The sequence below is a fragment of the Aptenodytes forsteri genome, unplaced genomic scaffold (assembly GCF_000699145.1).
Source record: "Aptenodytes forsteri isolate BGI_AS27 unplaced genomic scaffold, ASM69914v1 Scaffold164, whole genome shotgun sequence".
Classification (NCBI taxonomy): domain Eukaryota; kingdom Metazoa; phylum Chordata; class Aves; order Sphenisciformes; family Spheniscidae; genus Aptenodytes; species Aptenodytes forsteri.
Genome location: NW_008795527.1, coordinates 5,351,164 through 5,368,620, shown reverse-complemented (window position 1 = coordinate 5,368,620; position 17,457 = coordinate 5,351,164). Strand labels below are relative to the sequence as shown.

At 34.5% G+C, this 17,457-nt stretch overlaps 1 protein-coding gene across 1 annotated transcript in view; it reads left to right on the top strand.

Annotated features, from left to right (window-relative positions):
- The window catches only part of AHR (aryl hydrocarbon receptor), a 58,377-nt gene that overhangs the window by 22,433 nt on the left and 18,487 nt on the right, over positions 1-17,457 (top strand). Inside the window, exons 2-4 of the mRNA XM_009282060.2 lie at positions 10,843-10,955; positions 14,599-14,688; positions 16,493-16,616. Coding sequence (XP_009280335.1) covers positions 10,923-10,955; positions 14,599-14,688; positions 16,493-16,616 — 247 coding nt within the window. The 5' untranslated portion in view covers positions 10,843-10,922. The remainder of the gene's footprint in view (positions 1-10,842; positions 10,956-14,598; positions 14,689-16,492; positions 16,617-17,457) is intronic.

Genomic DNA, 17,457 nt, shown 5'->3' with positions numbered 1-17,457 from the left:
AAAGACAGCTGTCGGTTTTGGAGACTGTTGCAGTTAAACCGTCATTCTTTTAGGAGATTTAACTGTGATGTTTCTCCAAAATAACGGTGGAAACCCAGTGTCTTGTCCAAATTCTGGCTTAGGAAGTTGCTATACGTTTAGCCCATCACAAATAAACTCATTAGGCAAGATCTAATTCCTGTCCTGGTTACCTGCCGTTACCTATTCAGCTTTCCATAGGAGAGAGAGGTTAAGGTACGTTTCTTCTAAGAGGCTTTCTGCTGGTATAAAAAGAATACTAGGGAGAGCTGGAGCTTTTTAGTAGAGGCTTTCCCATATTTCAGGTGCCAGAAAGAAGGGGTTTATGGTTTTCTTCTTCTTCCTGTTTAGTATTTACCCATGTAGTTACGCACTTAGCAGAACAATGGGTTGTCAGTACAACAAGCTATTAAAATATATCTCCTAGTTTTATTATAAATGAGTTTTATGATTGAAATTGCGGTTCAGTAAACGCATAACTCTACATGCAGTAAAACGGCAAGTGGATTACTGACTTGTTGGTTCACCTTTGTGTAACTTTAAGACACTTTTAAAAGTTGCTGATATGCATTTGTATGAAATTTTTTAAATATATACCATGTAATAAAATTATTTAAATGACAAATTTAAATAAAAATCTTCTTCTATAGAAGAAGATTTTTATTCAAATACGTACTGTGTTAAAGTATAATATATCAAAAACAGACTGAAGAAAGGGAAATTAAAATATTATGTTACAGTATTCCAGGATAAAGTGGTTTATCAACAAAAGGTGTACAGAAGGGTTTTGAAACCTTTTGAAAGTGTTTTTTTTTTCTGTTTTGTTTGGTTTGGTGGTGGGGGTGGTAAATTTTACCAAGCAGCAATATTAAATGTAAAAAAAAAAAAAAAAAGTTTGTTTTTTTTACAGTGGAACAGTAAACTCATTTACTGTCTCATAAATAATCTTGTGATCCAGAAATGCAATTTCTGGGAAATTCACAGCTCCCTTTGAGTCTTGGCCAGTGAAATTTGATTGAAGTTTAGATAGAAAAAAAAGGTGATACTCCTGCCAGGTTTTTGTCCGTCTTATGATTTATAACTCTGAATGTTGGAAATGTGTCCTTGCCATAGACCTAGAAACCAAGTAGCACTGGTCTGAGCTCACAGACATGTCAACTTTGAAAGGGCAAGCAACAGACTTCCTTATGCCAAAAATAGCTTTTGTGCTAAATTATTTAAGCATAGTATTTGATCACAGATAAATGGAAAATAATATTTTGCACTTTGGACCTTTTTTGTATAGTGGGGGAAGCCCAAGGTCATTTTAAAATTAGATTGGTTTTGTTGGGTGAATCCGAAATATCACACATTCAAAAAACATGGTACTTGGCATTGAGAAAAATGCTGTGTACTGGTTTTATTCCTCATGTATATTTGTTATACATTGATTGCAATGAAGAGAATATTTTAGATTCCTGCAGCAGTTCAAGTAATGTGTACCGCTTCTGTGCTTTTCTGTTGTTGAGTGTAAAATATGTATGAAGACATGTCTGAAGTGTAAGTACAGCAGGCCCTTGGGAAGTTCTGGAGCTCTACCTTGAGTAATTTCAGTCCAATGTTGACAAAATATTTACTGGTTTATTTTTGGTTTGTAAGTCTGCTTTCATCCATGGTCTGTGAAATGCTCAAGAACGATTCTTAATAGAAACTTAATATTCAAGTTCTATATCTTGATTATACCAAAAGTATAAATAGTTCTCTTTAGTCTAGCAAACAAATACGGCTTTATTGTAGCAGTTGCTTTGGTGGCAACCCCTAAAGATTCCTAATAGTTTCTGTTGAAACCTTTTGTATTAAGGCACTTTTAACTCTCAGAATCATCCACTTTTAGAGACGAAAATTTCCTTTTTCTCTTTTATCTCTAGCCTAAGCATTTTGGGAAAAATCCTACATTTCTTCCTCCCTTGAAGAAAATTTCTTGTATACTTGAACATCCTCACAGCTGGGTAGACTTGTGCTCTCTCTGCCATGTCTGATTGTATAGCTGATGAGTTTGGATGTTACTTGGTTTGAATTTGGGTTAAACTAGAAAGTACTGGATGACTGAAAATTGAGGAGTGCAGAACTTGCATTGTGTTCAGTGCAGGTCTGTGGAACTGAGGGACTCTGGTTTGAGCCACTGGAACAAAATCTGCATTGCAAACGAGATGCATGCCTGGAAATTCTTGATTTCTAGAGATTGGTACACATCAGTAGGCAATCTGTATCTGTACAGCAGTTAAGTTATTGATTCTCAAAAGCTCAGGAAATTCCCAGAACCTGACCACTTACTTTTTACCCTTGTTCTCTTCTACTTTTTTAATTAGTGGAAATACTTTTTTCAGGCTTTTTTTTTTTCCATCTCTCGTTAAAACTTGTTCTGGTAAAAGTGTTATTCCCCCTCAGTCTCTTTTTTCTTCTTTCACCCGCCATAACCTACTAATATTTCTTTGAAAGTATTAATGGTGATATGGTTTATCCTCTTGTGATAGCTGCTTCATGGCATTTTCTCTCTCTTGAACCATGAATAATTTCTTTGAGGCCAAATCAAGAAATACCTGTCTCCCATGGCTCATAGGTTCTTTCAATTGCTTTTCTGAAATAAGTAGACATGTTTAAATGTCTCAACGTTAGCTGAAAATATGCTCAGGAATCAAAGCACCATGTCCTCTGAGGCCAAAGGTTGTTTGTTACTAATTTTTTTAACCTTTGTTTGGCTTTTTTTATGGAAATATCAAAATATAGGCAGCTCCTGCATATGTTTTATTGGTATTTTTCTGCTTTAAAAGTAAAATGTATTCTTTGAAAGCAATTCCAGTATTGTCATAATTTGGCACATTCGGTCATTCACATGCTTAAGAGGAAAAAGGTATCCTTTGTTACTAGTCACTCCCAAATGTACAATTTCACACTCATTTTGCTTAAGTTTACAAAATCCTGTTATTCAGCTTCCATGACTACTTTTGTAAATTGTTTTTTGCATATATTGCTCCAGAGTGTGTCAGAACAGGGATGTATTTTTTACATTTTTATTAATGTATTTACTTTTTGGTGTTTTGATACTAATGGAAAATACATGTTGTTATCCATCCATCCATAGTTTACTGTAATTTACAAGCTGTATTTTAAATTTACAAGGAAGACTGCCCTTAAATTGTTTCCTCTTCAGACATGTAAGAAATAAAAATGCTGATGCATATCACAACTTTCAGATTTAATTGTTAATTGGTGGCATATCACAACTTTCAGATTTAATTGTTAATAGATGGCACAGTAATGGGAGGCCAAGATATTGGAATTAGAAAATGAAAACATGGAAGTTTTCAATATTATAAACTTGTCAGTACTAAAAACAAGGATGTGTCAAAAATCTGATCGTGTGGAAACTGAGTGCATGAGACCAAGAGCCAGCTGACCAAATAAATGACAAAATTTTGCTAAATTGGTGGCATAATTATAAATTTAATTGACTTATCAGAATTTCTGTGAACAAAGATAAATTGTCTACCATACATTGCCTTTTTTTTTCTTTTAGTACTTTGGTGTAAATACTTGCTCAGCTGTTAGTAGGATATAAATAAACAATATAAAGCTATCTTGAAAATTATTCAGAATTCATAAATGAAGGGGTAGGAAATGCAAAACTTAAGTATGCAAAATACGGTGAAAACTCTTTTTTCCGCATATGTAACATGTTTTACTTGTACATGCAGCCTACACAGAAGTCTATCTTACCTCTTTGTGTAACATAACTAAAACTTTAGAGATACAGTTATAATTCTGAATTGTATTTTTGTCTTGTATCTCTAAGTACAGAGCAATCCTTAGCAAGTCGTATTAATGAAATGTACCATTTATGCTATCTAGTAGAAGTGTAGCTATTTACAAGATATGCAATCAATGCATGTTTTTAAAAAAATCATTAATTGCATTTTTTTCTTTGTGTTACTTAATAACTTTCATAAACGTTTTTCCCTTTACAGTCTCAGAGATAGCAGGTGCAAAACGTTTCATATTATCTTAAGTAAAGGAGATAGCTAAAGTTGCATATAGATACATGGATATATATATACACTATTTTCTCCCACTTAAAATGGATCTTTTGCCAGTGTAAACAATTTAGCGTATGTTAATGATTTAGGCAAGAGTTTAATATTAAACTCGGTTTTCTCAGCAGTGCCCTCCTTGTTTTGGCTGGTGAACTTCATGTTGGGGATTAGCATTTGTTGCTGAAGCGAGTAAGACCACCCCCCTCATGAGAACTGTTGTTTTTTAAAGTAATCTAGAACAGACTAGTTGAATTTTATAATTCTACTGAAAAGGTTATGAAACAGTCTAAATTGGCTCTGACTGCAAACTTTGACCTGTTTGGCCGCATTGTGGGAACTGTGCCAAAATTGGATATAAAGCAGTTCTGGGAAGCTCTTTAAGATTAAATTCCAGGACTGCATGACTGATGTGCTAACGATATACTTGTGATATTAGGCAAGTGTTACTTCAATACAGTTTTAGGCTTGAACAGATCATTCACCTAAAAGTAAAAATTATCTCCAGCCTGATTTAAGTAATTTGTTGCATCTCAATCTGATTTTTAAAGGCCCAGTTAAAATTTGGCATCTTGATATTCCTTTCTCTACACCTCTCTGCGGTGAGCTACCCTGGCTCCTCAAAAACTTTTTGCTATGCTTTTTCTTTGGGGAAGAAAAGGTAGGAAAGAGAAAAGGTTCTAACCGTAGAGTATCTTGGTATGGTTTCCATGAAGCTTTTCAGCCAGCAATAGCTGAATCGGTTTGTATTCAGCACTCTTAGAACACATGGCTGGTTTAGGCGAATTTTGAGATGGAAAGTCTGCTTAATCATACATTTCTTCACTCCTTTAATAATAATAAGAGACATTTGGTGTGGGAATGCTCAGGTTTCAGTTGAGAATAATCTTTCCAGCCTCCACAGCTGAGCACCAGCAAATGTAGTATATTTTCTTCACTTATGTTAGAAAAACTTCTTTATTCACTCAACACAGAAAAAAATTACCTTTTTTTTCTTGTTTATTTTGTTCTTCCTGATGCTTTGCAAACATGCACTTTTTTTTCAAATTAAGTAGTTGCTAGACTTGAGGAAAACAGTATAATAGAACTTGGTTTGGCTGAGTTGCGTATTGCCAGTGTCCTGATAAACACTACTAGGGATGTTCATCTGTTGTTCTATGGCCAGACAACTGAATATTCCATAAGACAGTAGTCACGTGCAGGTTAAAGGCATTTTTATTAGGTTTCATTTTTACTGATATTCCTTTTGAATATTTGTCCAAATATTGTAGGTGTGTTACTTCTTTCATGGAAAGGGAAACTGGAATGGGTTTTGAATGCTTTTCTGTATTACTTGAAGAAGTTTAACTGCCAATATTATTTTCTTAAAGTAATAGTAAAGTAGACAAGTATTTGTGTGTTAAATCAGGCTTCTATATGAATGCCCATTAGAAAGTTGGCTAGATAGTTGCTGACATACACCTTATGCTGAATTCTCTCCCTCTCCAGTTACTTTATTAACTTTGCAACAATTAGTACAGGTAGTGCCCTCGAGTATGTCAGTAGAGTGTATTTGCACTTGCTCTGTGACACTTTTGCGATTCTCTGGTGTTGTAACTTCTGGTAAACAGAGTAAGGAATCACTGTTTACAGGATTCCTGCTGAAGGTGCTCTGGTAGCTACAGGTGGCTGCATGGTCATTGATTTTGCAAGCTGAACTGGATGAAATAGCAGAGATGGGACTTCAAAGCAGCTGGCTCTCAAGTGAGGAAATGATGGCAAAGGTTCTTGCTGAGAACAGGAGTGGCAGCCCAGAAGGAAGAGGTCACCAGTTGTTGTGGGTCGCAGCTGGGGGAGCATATCTACCAAATAGAAACCCTAGAGATCAAGCGTTTGAAGGTGAGAGGCCTTTTTCACCCTGATCTAGGGCCTCTCTTGGAGGACAGCATGGAGATTAAATGAGACAGTGGATAGACTCTTTTTTTTTTTTTAATAATTTTCCTCATATTCTTTGCTATGCTTCTGTTGTTAGGAGTTAAGATTATTGCATTACATAAAAAACTGTTAATTTCTTGATCGCTGCTCACAGCTAGTGGGGGAAGGACTTGAAGGTTTTGTTTCCAACTGGATCCACTGAGTAATCACAGTTGATCTTAAGTGTGTCTAAGTTCAGGCACCTGGTTTGAAGAGAGGAAGAATCTGAGAATTTTCTCCTATAAAAGGTGAAAGCGGTAGGTCTAATATTGAGGGAAATGCATTCTGAAAGGCCAGTTAGGACCTAGATGTGTTGTTATTCCTACAACTCCAGCAGCTGCAAAGCATACTGATTTTCTGCATTACAACAAAGAGAATAATTTCTGAGTATCTCAACAAATAGTTCATGAAATTCATCTATCATGTACTATCAGTTGATTCAGCATGCTGCTTGTAACTCATGCAGTTTGGGATATCCCAAAGCACTTTCTCATACTGAATGTTATTCCCTGGAAAGAAGGAAGACTGCTTAATACCTGTTCTCTTTAGGTATTGAAAATAATTTTTCAATGAATACTTACATGGGTTTAAAATTAAATATGGCTTTTAGCAGTAGTTAGAACTCAGTTGCTTGAATTCTCTTCCATACCTGAAGAAGTAGTTGTATGTCAGATTTATTTTTTTTCCAGATATGTTGTTAATCTACTAAAGTATACTACATCTCTGTACAAATCTCTCGTCACCTGAATGTAACAGAACCAGATAAGGAGTTGGTAAACACCGATGTTACCATTGTTATTTAATTTGTCTTTGTAGATATAATGTAAAACTGACTATCTTTTACATTTGCTGGTTTGAGTGCTAAAGCATTTCACAATTGTAAAATAAATGTACCAAAAACTGATGATGTTCTCTGTCTAGAAAACCTATTAAAGGTCACTATCTAGTTTTGTTGTCTTTGGGATTTAGCTTTTACTTCAAATCAGGAAAGTCTAGGCAATGGAAATGATGCTTGTTTCTGGACATAGGATTAAGTGACAATCATTAACCTACTTGGAAAGCATGTGCTTACAATCTAGCCCTCTTGCTAAAATTGTGTAGCAGAATTTTTTTTTTTAACAGGTATAAACAACTGTGCTTTTTTTTTTTTTGCTTTAATGTTATTCATGGGAAATTCTGAGAAGGAATTTGATTGTGTCTTTCATGTCTTTTAGAGTATGTATAGAGATATATATTTTTTTTTTCTATTTACTCTATGGGAGTATTCATGTTTTAATTTCCTGTGGCTGAAAATTAAGAGGGGATAGGCTGATGTGTTGTACTTAATTCAGACATTCAGAAATTATAAAGCAATGAACTACTGGGATTATTTCATCTGACTACATGAGTAACATAGACTATGAGAAGTCGCAGAATACATGGCTGATTTTAAACTAGGTGATGTTGACTGTAATATTACCTTTGGTGGATGAGTTACCCTTTTTAGCTTTAGTTCTCCTCATCATCATCAGTTACTGTATCTCTAGCTGGTATTTCTGAGGCCACAGTATTGTGTGTTGTGACTAAGTCTTTTCAGAATTACTGCTTCGCAAGATGGCCCTCCCGTACTGTAAAGGCCAGTTGTTGTTGGGATCTGGTAGCCTTCAGTTTGACCGTATTGAACCACATGTTGCAAGTTTGCATCCAGGTAGCCAGGGTTGCTCAGCGTCAGGGACCAGTGTTGTCTCTGTTACTCTTATTGTATTTGTGTCAACCTAAAATTTTACTAGCATTTTTTTTTTAATGTTTGCTTGAAGAGTATTGATAAAGAAATTTAATCACACAGGGCTGGTAATTACCATACCATAATTATATTGACATTGTAAACTTTACAAGTTACATCTATAATTTCTTTAATAAAAGTTTATACTTAGTTTGAATACTGTTTGGGTTTTTTTTTTTACTACTACCTTCTTTTAAATATTTATTATTCAAAGTACTGTATCATCCATTCCATTGTCTTGTCTCCCCAGTAGGAAATTCATCAGGCTGTTTTTAAAATCTTGAATAAAATGTATCAAGTCTTGTTGATCTAAAATATCCATATTCAGTCACTTCTGTTTAGCTCTGTTGGACTAACAGGACTTTTGTCGTGAAATGTAAATATCGCACTTGTTATTCTCAGAAGTATTAAACAGAAATATTTGGTCATCTTTCCTGGTTTTTTTTCTACATTATTATTTATATTTTTCTCACTTCCACCTAACCACAAACCAATGCTGCTGTTGCAATTTTTATGTGCTTCTAGCCGATTTGACTTTTGATTTTTGTGAAATTGGCCTTTTCTAGTACCAGCTAAACAAAATTTGGGTTTTATTAAATAAACGCAATTTAGTTTTTGTGAAATCAAGGGAAAACCACACCTACCTAAGCAACATCTGCACTTCAGTTTTGATGCCCCTTTATTAATTGAGAAGAAGGATGATAAAAATTTTACTTTCCGTAGATGGAACAGTTAACCTTTTTCCAACTTAGTCTTTAAAAGGTGTTTTAGAGCTGTCACTTAGTGATGCATCTCCAAAGTCTCAGAACGTGAAGTCCCCTGTAGTGCGATCTTGTCACCCTCCTTATGGGTGTTGAGGGAGAAACTCCAGTGACTGGGTGGCTTGCAGCAGGCACTAGCAGGCCTGTGGTTTATCTGTCAGAACAAGGTGAACTTGGGTTTGTTTTTTTTCAGGAGTTGTACACATCCAGTGATGTATACAGCTGCAATTTCCACTGTATCTTCCATTTTTTTTTACCCCAGATTGTCAGCAATTTTCCATCTGTCTCAGTTTACAACAGCTTGATTTCATCCACATTCTGGTTTCTGCAAAAGGTGTAGGTTCCAATTCAGCAAAATATGTAACTTCACGTGTACCTATACACACGCTTTGAAAGTTAGGAGGAATATAGCCATACCAGTGTGTAAGCTGTGTTTGAGCTCTGGAGCTCCATTACTTGATAGATGTAGAGCAGAATATCGTTCACTAGTCAATGACCTGTAATTCCTCCCCCTCATTTATTATTTGCACATTATAAAAGAAAAACATCTGTATGTAATTGTATATTGTATTTTTCAGAATGGCAAGCGTGATTAGGTATCTTTACTTGCAACTTCCAAAGCTGAATGTGGGCTTTCTCAATAGTCATACAATGTAAATTAAAAGGTTAATAAGTTTTATTCTACTGCCAGTGGACTTCACAGGTTTTTAGTGAATGTTCTAGATATCCTTTTAAAATAATGCTTAGGGAAAAAATATTGCTACATCTTCCACTCACTCGAATTTAAAATGAATTTGCAATTGCAACTCTGTGTGGCCTATTACAGGACTTTTTGACTATCTGGTAGGAAGAAGAGCATTAAGGTTTTAATTTCAAAGCAAACCCTCAGATAAATTCCTGACTGATTAATCAGTTAATGTCTTTTTAGAACATGTTTTTCCTCTGCGTTTCCTTTGAGGGATATTTTAATGAAAACTGTCTGGCTTGAAAGTTGTTAGCTGCAGTGATAGCTTAAAAAAACCTGAAAGGCATAATTTATCTTTCAATTAATATACTTAGTGTAAAATATCATTTAACCTAGTTGAAAAGTGAGTGAACAGGAGTTCTTTAGGATTCTTGACTAAAGTTCTGAGCATCTGAAAAATGAAGGTTTTCAGCAGGTTGAAAAAATCATTTGGAACTTAGGGTGAATATCTCATTGTTATGAGATGAACTGTTGCTGTTTTACAGAAGTGCCGTTGGTTTTATAAATTACCCTTGCTTTGCAGTTTAGAAATTTTGGGCTTGGGGGTGGTGGTGTTTAGCTTTATGGTAAAGGTTTAAGGTACAATTACTCAAGTAATTTTAAGCTGTTTAGACACTACAGACCCATGCAGACTAATTTCAGATTTGGAGACTTTTTTTTTTCTTTTTAGAACTATGTGCAAAGTAGATAAATTCTGAGTTATGGACAGTCTTTGAGTATCTAGTTTTACTTGACAGCGTCCTGTTTATTAGAAGACAGTGCAGAGATGGGAGGTAGTATGTCTTTCAGGTACTTTGTAGCAATTTGGTCTGATTCTTCATCCCTTATTCATTGAGTAATTTTTTCTTTCAGTTGGATCTATTTGAGTCCTGAATAATGATGATTCATGATTATAGTATTTTATCTGAAATTGGAAAGTTTGCTTAATTGTTTAAATGGTTAAAATTTAACTATGGTAGAAAAAAAAAGCCTTTTTGTTTGAAATAGCTTTCTTTGTTTTCTTTAATGTGTAATATGCATTTAGGGTTCCTGTGTCTTTCCTTCCTTTCTCTGAAGGGAGCATTAGGTTTAGAGCAGGCTTATATCCGAGGTACCATAGTTTGATGTCTAAAATTAGATGGGATAAGAATAAGTGTAAGTGTTGTCGCACCTTAAAGCAGAGTTGTTACTAGGTTATAGGAGGTTGTTGTATGAAAACAAAAATGTCCTTTATTAACAAGAGTGACAAACTAAAAGTGAGCCCTACAGTAAAAAGCAGAAGAAAAAAAGGAATAAAATAATGAGATTTGGATTGATTTCAATAGTACTGATTCTGTTGTGAAAGTAGTATAGTTTATAAAGGAGATGGATGATAAATGTGGGGGTTATCTCTAAAGTTAAGGAAAAAGTCTGACATTGAAACAGAAATCTTTCATTAGATTGACTTTATAAGCATTTTTAAAATATAATTTTTTTCTTACACAAAATAGCACATCATCGCATAAATTTCTAGCAAGCCTTTCAAAGATCACTCAACTTTTTTTTCTTTTTTTCTAGTTGCATTAAAATCTAACTCTACAAGACCAGAAAGAAATGACATTCAGGAAAATTGTAGAACAGCAAAACATGGAGAAGGGATGCAGATCCTGGAAGGAGAACTCTTACTGCAGGTATGTTTTGCAGTGGATGTATTATACAAAGATTTACAATTAAAAAAAAAAAAAAAAAATGATTATATTATATTTAACGTACCAGTTATTCACTGATGAGATTGAAAAAAGGAAATTTTCTTATTGTCAAATTCTTTCCTCATTTTCTTTAGGTTAATATTATACAGCTCTTGCACTTTTCTCTGGTGGTAGTAATGACTTTGAAGAGTGGGTGTTAGACTACAGGGTCCTCTTAACTCTTTCTGTGTAATTTCTTAGAGTTGTTTTTTCCCATCTCTTTGCATCTATTGTTAATAAAGATATTAATATAAAGAAACAATCTTCATAAAGGTCAGATAGGTTAGTCATCTACTGTAAATTTGGTGAGTAACTGTCTAAAAAACCTATTTCTCTTTAAAAGACACTGGGCTTGCTGGAATATCTTGCTTTCTCAGTGGTTTGAAAGAACCCAGAGTTCATAGTATAGGTTCAGGACAAATTTTAAAATACTTCCAATATCTTTTAGCAATGTGAACTACTGGAAAGTATTAATGAAAAATAGGGTTGGGTTTTTTTTTTTTATTTATGTAGTCTGTTTTATGGTCTCTTTTAATGCCCTAGAGTGTCAAAGCATATGAAATATAATGATATAATACTAGGTCTAGATTAAACTCAAGAAATGACTAATATAAGTATTCCAATGTTCTAATTAGTTTCACAAAACAGATTTTACTGTGACCTGCAGCTCCATTTGAAATATGTTGATAATCTATCTTCTACAGAGGTTTCCCACTGATTTATCAGAAGTGGCAAATCATTAGGTCAGTCAGAGCCAATGGTTTGCTTAGAACAAAATTAATTTAACTGTTCAAAGGGTAGAAATGAAAACAGGTTCTAAGAATCCCACAAAACAATTACTGTAAACTAATGCTAGTGGAAAATTTTTTCCTAACTGACTAAAAAACTAGGACACGTATGTAATTTTCTAACCTTAATAAAGTATGACAAAGAACCGTTACAGAGTTACTGCAGGTGAACAGCTTTCCAACATGAAAATGAAATGGATGATACATTTGTTACTGTAAATTCTGCCCTCTTGGGAAGTAAGTAAATGAACTGACTTTCTTAACTGAATTTCTTGTTTTGTAAATATTTTATATTAAAAAAATAATGAGAATGACTATGCAGATAGAGTTTTCTTAGGGAATGTAAGAAATAAGTGATGAAAGTGGGTATTTTCTAGAAGATACTGAGCATCAGTAAGATGTAAATGTTGGTAACAACCTTCCCTTCTGTCTAAGCTCAGAAGTCTTTTGTGTCACACAGGTTTCCATAAACTATAACTGATGATGAACATTTCCTTTTTATTCTCTATTTTTTGCAAAGGTGGTATGAATATATACCATGTTGTTTATATCTGATGAACAAATAAAACCAAATGTTTTTTCTTGTTTCATAACAAACAGAAAATTGTGATGTCTTTAATTTTCAATGTAGAAACTGTCTTACCAATTCAATATATTGTGGAAATAGAGATCAAATACATAGATGTGCCTTCCTTAAAATTAAGCTATATCTCCTTTTTAAAAAATAATTTAAATTACTTCAAAGTCTTATTTTGGATACATAATCTAGCATAGTCTAAGCAAGTTTATGATATGAAGTGCAAGTCAAATGTCAGCCTCTAAGAAATTTTTAAAACATCTTAATTCTCACCAGTAATGAACAGTTTTGTAATTGCATTTGTATTAGGAATATCGAGAGTATTTTTGTAGAAGCACAAATATTATCTCCAATGCTCCAAAACAATAAACTCACTGAGAAATTTCATTATGCCTTTAAAGATAATAATTTTAAGATTGCATTTTGCCAAAACCTCTGTGAGAACTGATCTCCCACTTATTGGTATACGCTGGATACCTGGATGTTTTAAGGAACTTCCAGTAATTTGTTGCAGTAGACTTTTGGGCAAACAACTTGTATTTTACAGAATTTCTGGCTTACAGACGGCATCTGATTTCTGCAGTAACAATCCTGTTTCAAAATGAACTGCGTACCAGAGCCACTGTAAAAGGTGATTGAATTCCAGGTAGAGGAGCCGTTTCCCTTTGTCACAGACTGGACAAAAAAGAACCTTTCCATGGCTTTGTATGAAACAGAGCAAAATAACTGATTTTAACATGTGGGCCAGAATTAGACACTGTGCAGCTCGCAGAAGTTTTATACCAACCATTTGAGGTGAAATGCCCTGCAGAATAGGTCAGCAGAAGACACAAGCACCTGCCATTGTGGCATCCTGCTCCCTTGGAATTAGCATGAACTTCATCAAAACCAGAGATTTTATGTAACTTCTCAAGATTTCTTGGGTTGGCTACACTATTTAATTTCAGATTATTACTTTTTTTTTTTAATTTTATACTGTTTTCAGGTAAAGTTCACTAAACTTATATAAGGAGGTTTTATAGAGCGCACAACTGTTTATGAGAATAGATTAAGAAATGTCTACACATTAAATAGGTGGTTCACAGCATTTCAAGCCCAGTCATTTAATCAGATCTTTAACCTTGACTTAATTAGATTGTGTTAGTAAAAGAACAAGAAATAGTGAAATCATATCTTTGCAAAATATGGAAAAGCAACTGTGGTGGTTACCATAGTGTGGGGCTATGGGAGTTAATGTTTGTGGAAGAATGATGCTGTTTCATAATAAAAATATATTTTGTTGTTAAAGGAAGATATAGGATATCCTTCACTTACTTTACATTTTCTGTTAGTTACGATAATTTTGCCTAATAAAGAGGTTTAAAAAAATTTGTTTTGAGTAGGCTGGCCAAATTTGACTTTGAATGTAGCTGAGGAAATTAAGTGGCACAATATACTTAATCCAGTCCCTCGAGACAGCCTTTTGTTAAATCTTGACTGAAATCCATAGAAGTACATCAGCACCTTTCAGATGAGCTGCCAAGTCACAAATGTACTGTTTGCTATCACAACAATTGCCATGAACCGTATTGATTGAGAGTTCAGATAAATGCCCTTTGAGTGACTTTGAGTAAGGAGCCACTTAGTCTGCTGCTTCGTGAAGGGGGAAATCTCTTCAAAAACATTGTTTACTTGCAACAGTCCGCTTGTGCAGAGGTTTTCTATTTTAAGTAAGCTATAAAATGTTTTTTTGGACTATATAGGGGATCTTGATCGCTTGATTTCCTGTCCATTTAGGCCTGTCTGCACTATGAATAGAACAGATTTTGGGAATGGGTTTGTGACACGGCTCCCATTTGTGCTGCAGGCAGCTGGGTGTACCGAAGGCACACGGGCATTGTGAACAATAGTTGATACTAGATAAACCTATAGTTGCTCATACTGCTGTCCCTCATCTCCTACAATCAAGAGTAAATAAGTCATCAACAGGTTTTGGCTTCTCCCCTGAATTTTCCAAAAGAACTTTTTTTTTTTTTTTTCATTAAATGCAGTTTTCTTCATTGAGCCATGTATACTGTGGAGAGATGCAATGAAGAATCCTGCCGTTTATGCTGTTAGATAATGATATGTTTTTGCATGCTTCACATTTTATTGGGAGACAAGGGTATAGGTAGACTTACAGCCACAATAATTAGCTGGATTTTGTCTCTGAAGCTGACACATTGGTGTGTTTCCTCCCCAGGCATTAAATGGTTTTGTATTAGTTGTTACGGCTGATGCTCTGGTTTTTTACGTCTCTTCTACTATCCAAGACTACTTGGGGTTCCAACAAGTAAGTTTATTTTTTCCTCTATTTTTTTGCAGAGGTTTTGCTTAATTTCAGAGGGCATCAGTGTTCATATTTAGGGTCTGATTGTGTAATAAAAATCTCAGTTAGGTACTTTGGGTTGGATTACTTTGAAACCGTATTACTTTTCTATCAGTTTACATAGCTGAAATGGGACCTCAGGCCAAGCACAACAGGAATATAATTTCCAAAGTTAAGTTAGGCAAGATAGGAAATTTTCACACTTAATTAGTCTTTCCTGGAACAACTGTTTGAAATTTATACTGTGGTGTTACCCAGTTTATGATGCTGAGTGAGATGTAATTCAATGGGAAGGTAATTATTTTAATAGAAACCTTTCATACAAAATTAACTCCATATGCCTTGAGGTTTTAAGTATCAACTAAGTGATTTTAGTATTTTTAGAATGTTAGTGTTCTCTCGCTCGTATTTACTTTATTTACTTATTTATTTCAAAACAAGCATTTGTTATTTACAATTTATGGTGCAGATCGTGTATGGCTAACTTCCTTGGGCTTGCAAGCCAAGTACCAAAATAGTAAAGAGCAAGACCCAGTGGGCAGATGTTGCCTTCCTTAGAGAACTCCTCGGATTAGTTTATGTTAAGATGACAGAAGCTTAATTATAGTTATCAATTTATATCTTTGGGTATTGGATGACGATAGATTCAGTTGCTGTCTAAAAATAGGGAGAAACTCTTAGTCTGCAATTTTAGCTAACTGATAAGAGATTGGGCAATGTCTGTGTAAAAGAAAATATTCCAAACAAAACATTATTATTCCTGGGGTTACAGATTCTTTCGGTGTTGGGGAATGAAGAAAAAAGCTTGGAAAAGAAATTGGGCATAAAATTTGTATAGCAATGCCAATAAATCAAGTGCATGATATAGAAGTGAAGTTTTAAGTTACAAAAATTAGCATTTCTGGCAAAGTATTCTGGAAAATACTGATTCTTTTATGAAATTCATCAAAGCAAAATTTGAGCTACACTTCTGCTTTTGCCACCTCATCTTAATTTCTTTAGATATATATTTTATTTTAAATATTTTTTGTTTATATAATGGTTGGTTTTTGATCCATGCAGGGAACAGGCAATTTAACTCCTCTCAGTTGACTGAGGCTTTTCTTGACTTTTTTGGGTGGGTTTTTTCCCCTTAATTTCTTTCAGCCACTGATCCTGGCTGTTGTAGCTATGCCATTTAGATCACATTCCTAACCACGCAATCAGTGGTGATAAGAGAGCTTAATAATTACAGATTTTAATGCAACCTTAAGGAGTGACAAAGCTTTCAGGCAAACAGAACCAATGTTCATAAACTACTTGGCCTTGTTTTGGAAGTTGTTTGGTTCAGGATCTTTGGCTTCTTTTGTATTCCTGTAGCACCTAGAATGGGTTAGGTCCAAGTACCAGCTGGCAAGTACTTTATTTACCAGCATGTAAAATTAAATGATTTAAACAAAACCTAAGCATAACAATTCTTAGGCTTGCTTAGATAAAAGCAGGTAAAGAAATACTTGACATAATGGTGGGGTTTTTTTTTTCTAAGGTAATATTTTTTTTATTATTATTTCTCATGTTTTCAGTCACACCCATGACTGCATTCTTCTCTGTGCTGCTAAAAATTGTTTTGCGAAGCTTTGCCATGTGCATGCAAACTTATGTTTTTATCCCTGAGCAAAATGGATTTTGCTATATCCATAGCAGTATTGTCAACCAGACAACTTACACCATATTGTCATATAAGTTTATTATTCTCTCTCTTTCCCACCTTTTTCCTTTTTGTACATAGTCTGATATTATACACCAGAGTGTATTTGAATTGATTCACACAGAAGACAGACCTGAGTTTCAACGACAGCTACATTGGGCATTAAATCCTGCCCAGTCTACAGATTCTGGACCAAGTGTACAAGGTGAGAATGCAGCCAACTTATGTGTTTGCCAGTCTGATTAGTTGTTGGTTTTTTTTTTTAATTTGTGTATGTAAAAAAGTTTAGATTTTTTTACATGAACAAAGGAAGGACTAACATCTTTTAAACTTACTTGAATTTTATGGATATATTTAGCCAACAGTGGAAATTACCATTTTTTTGCACTTTAAATAAGCACTGCTGTTCATAGCACAGCACCATTAAAATACTAATTTTGCTTTAAATTGGAAGACTTTAATTTGGAGCATAAATGACTGAATGTCTTGCATGTCTGATCAGTAGTCCTGTGGTAAATAACAAAGCAGGTAATCCTGCATGTTTTTGTTGCAAACAGGGTAGTCAGAAGTGGATGGTTTCTTTTGGTGATGTAAGAAACAAGGAAGCTTGATTTTTCTGTGTTTGTCCTCAGTTATATGGCTTGTCTTTAATGGCTGTTTGAATGAGAAAGTGTTTCTATGAAGTAATGATCTCTCTTTTACATCTGTTACTCCCGGTTATAGATTACGCCACCAAATTTATTAGCTTAGGAAGGCCAACAGACAATTGGGTACAACAGCTTCTTTAAGCTCTTCAGGCTGGTAGATCCATTCCATGACTAAGAATGTGTTAGTTACAGTGTTAATATAAGGAATAGTGCATTCCTGGTCGTAGAAGAGTTTTACTCTTCCACACCTGTCACTATTATATGCAGGCTGCCACATAGACCAGTACTTCTCTTGGCAGTGAAAGGGGAAGAGGAATAAAAGATTAAATGGAGGAGCCTTTAAGACCAAATAGAATCATAGAATCATAGAATCATTGAGGTTGGAAAAGACCTCTAAGA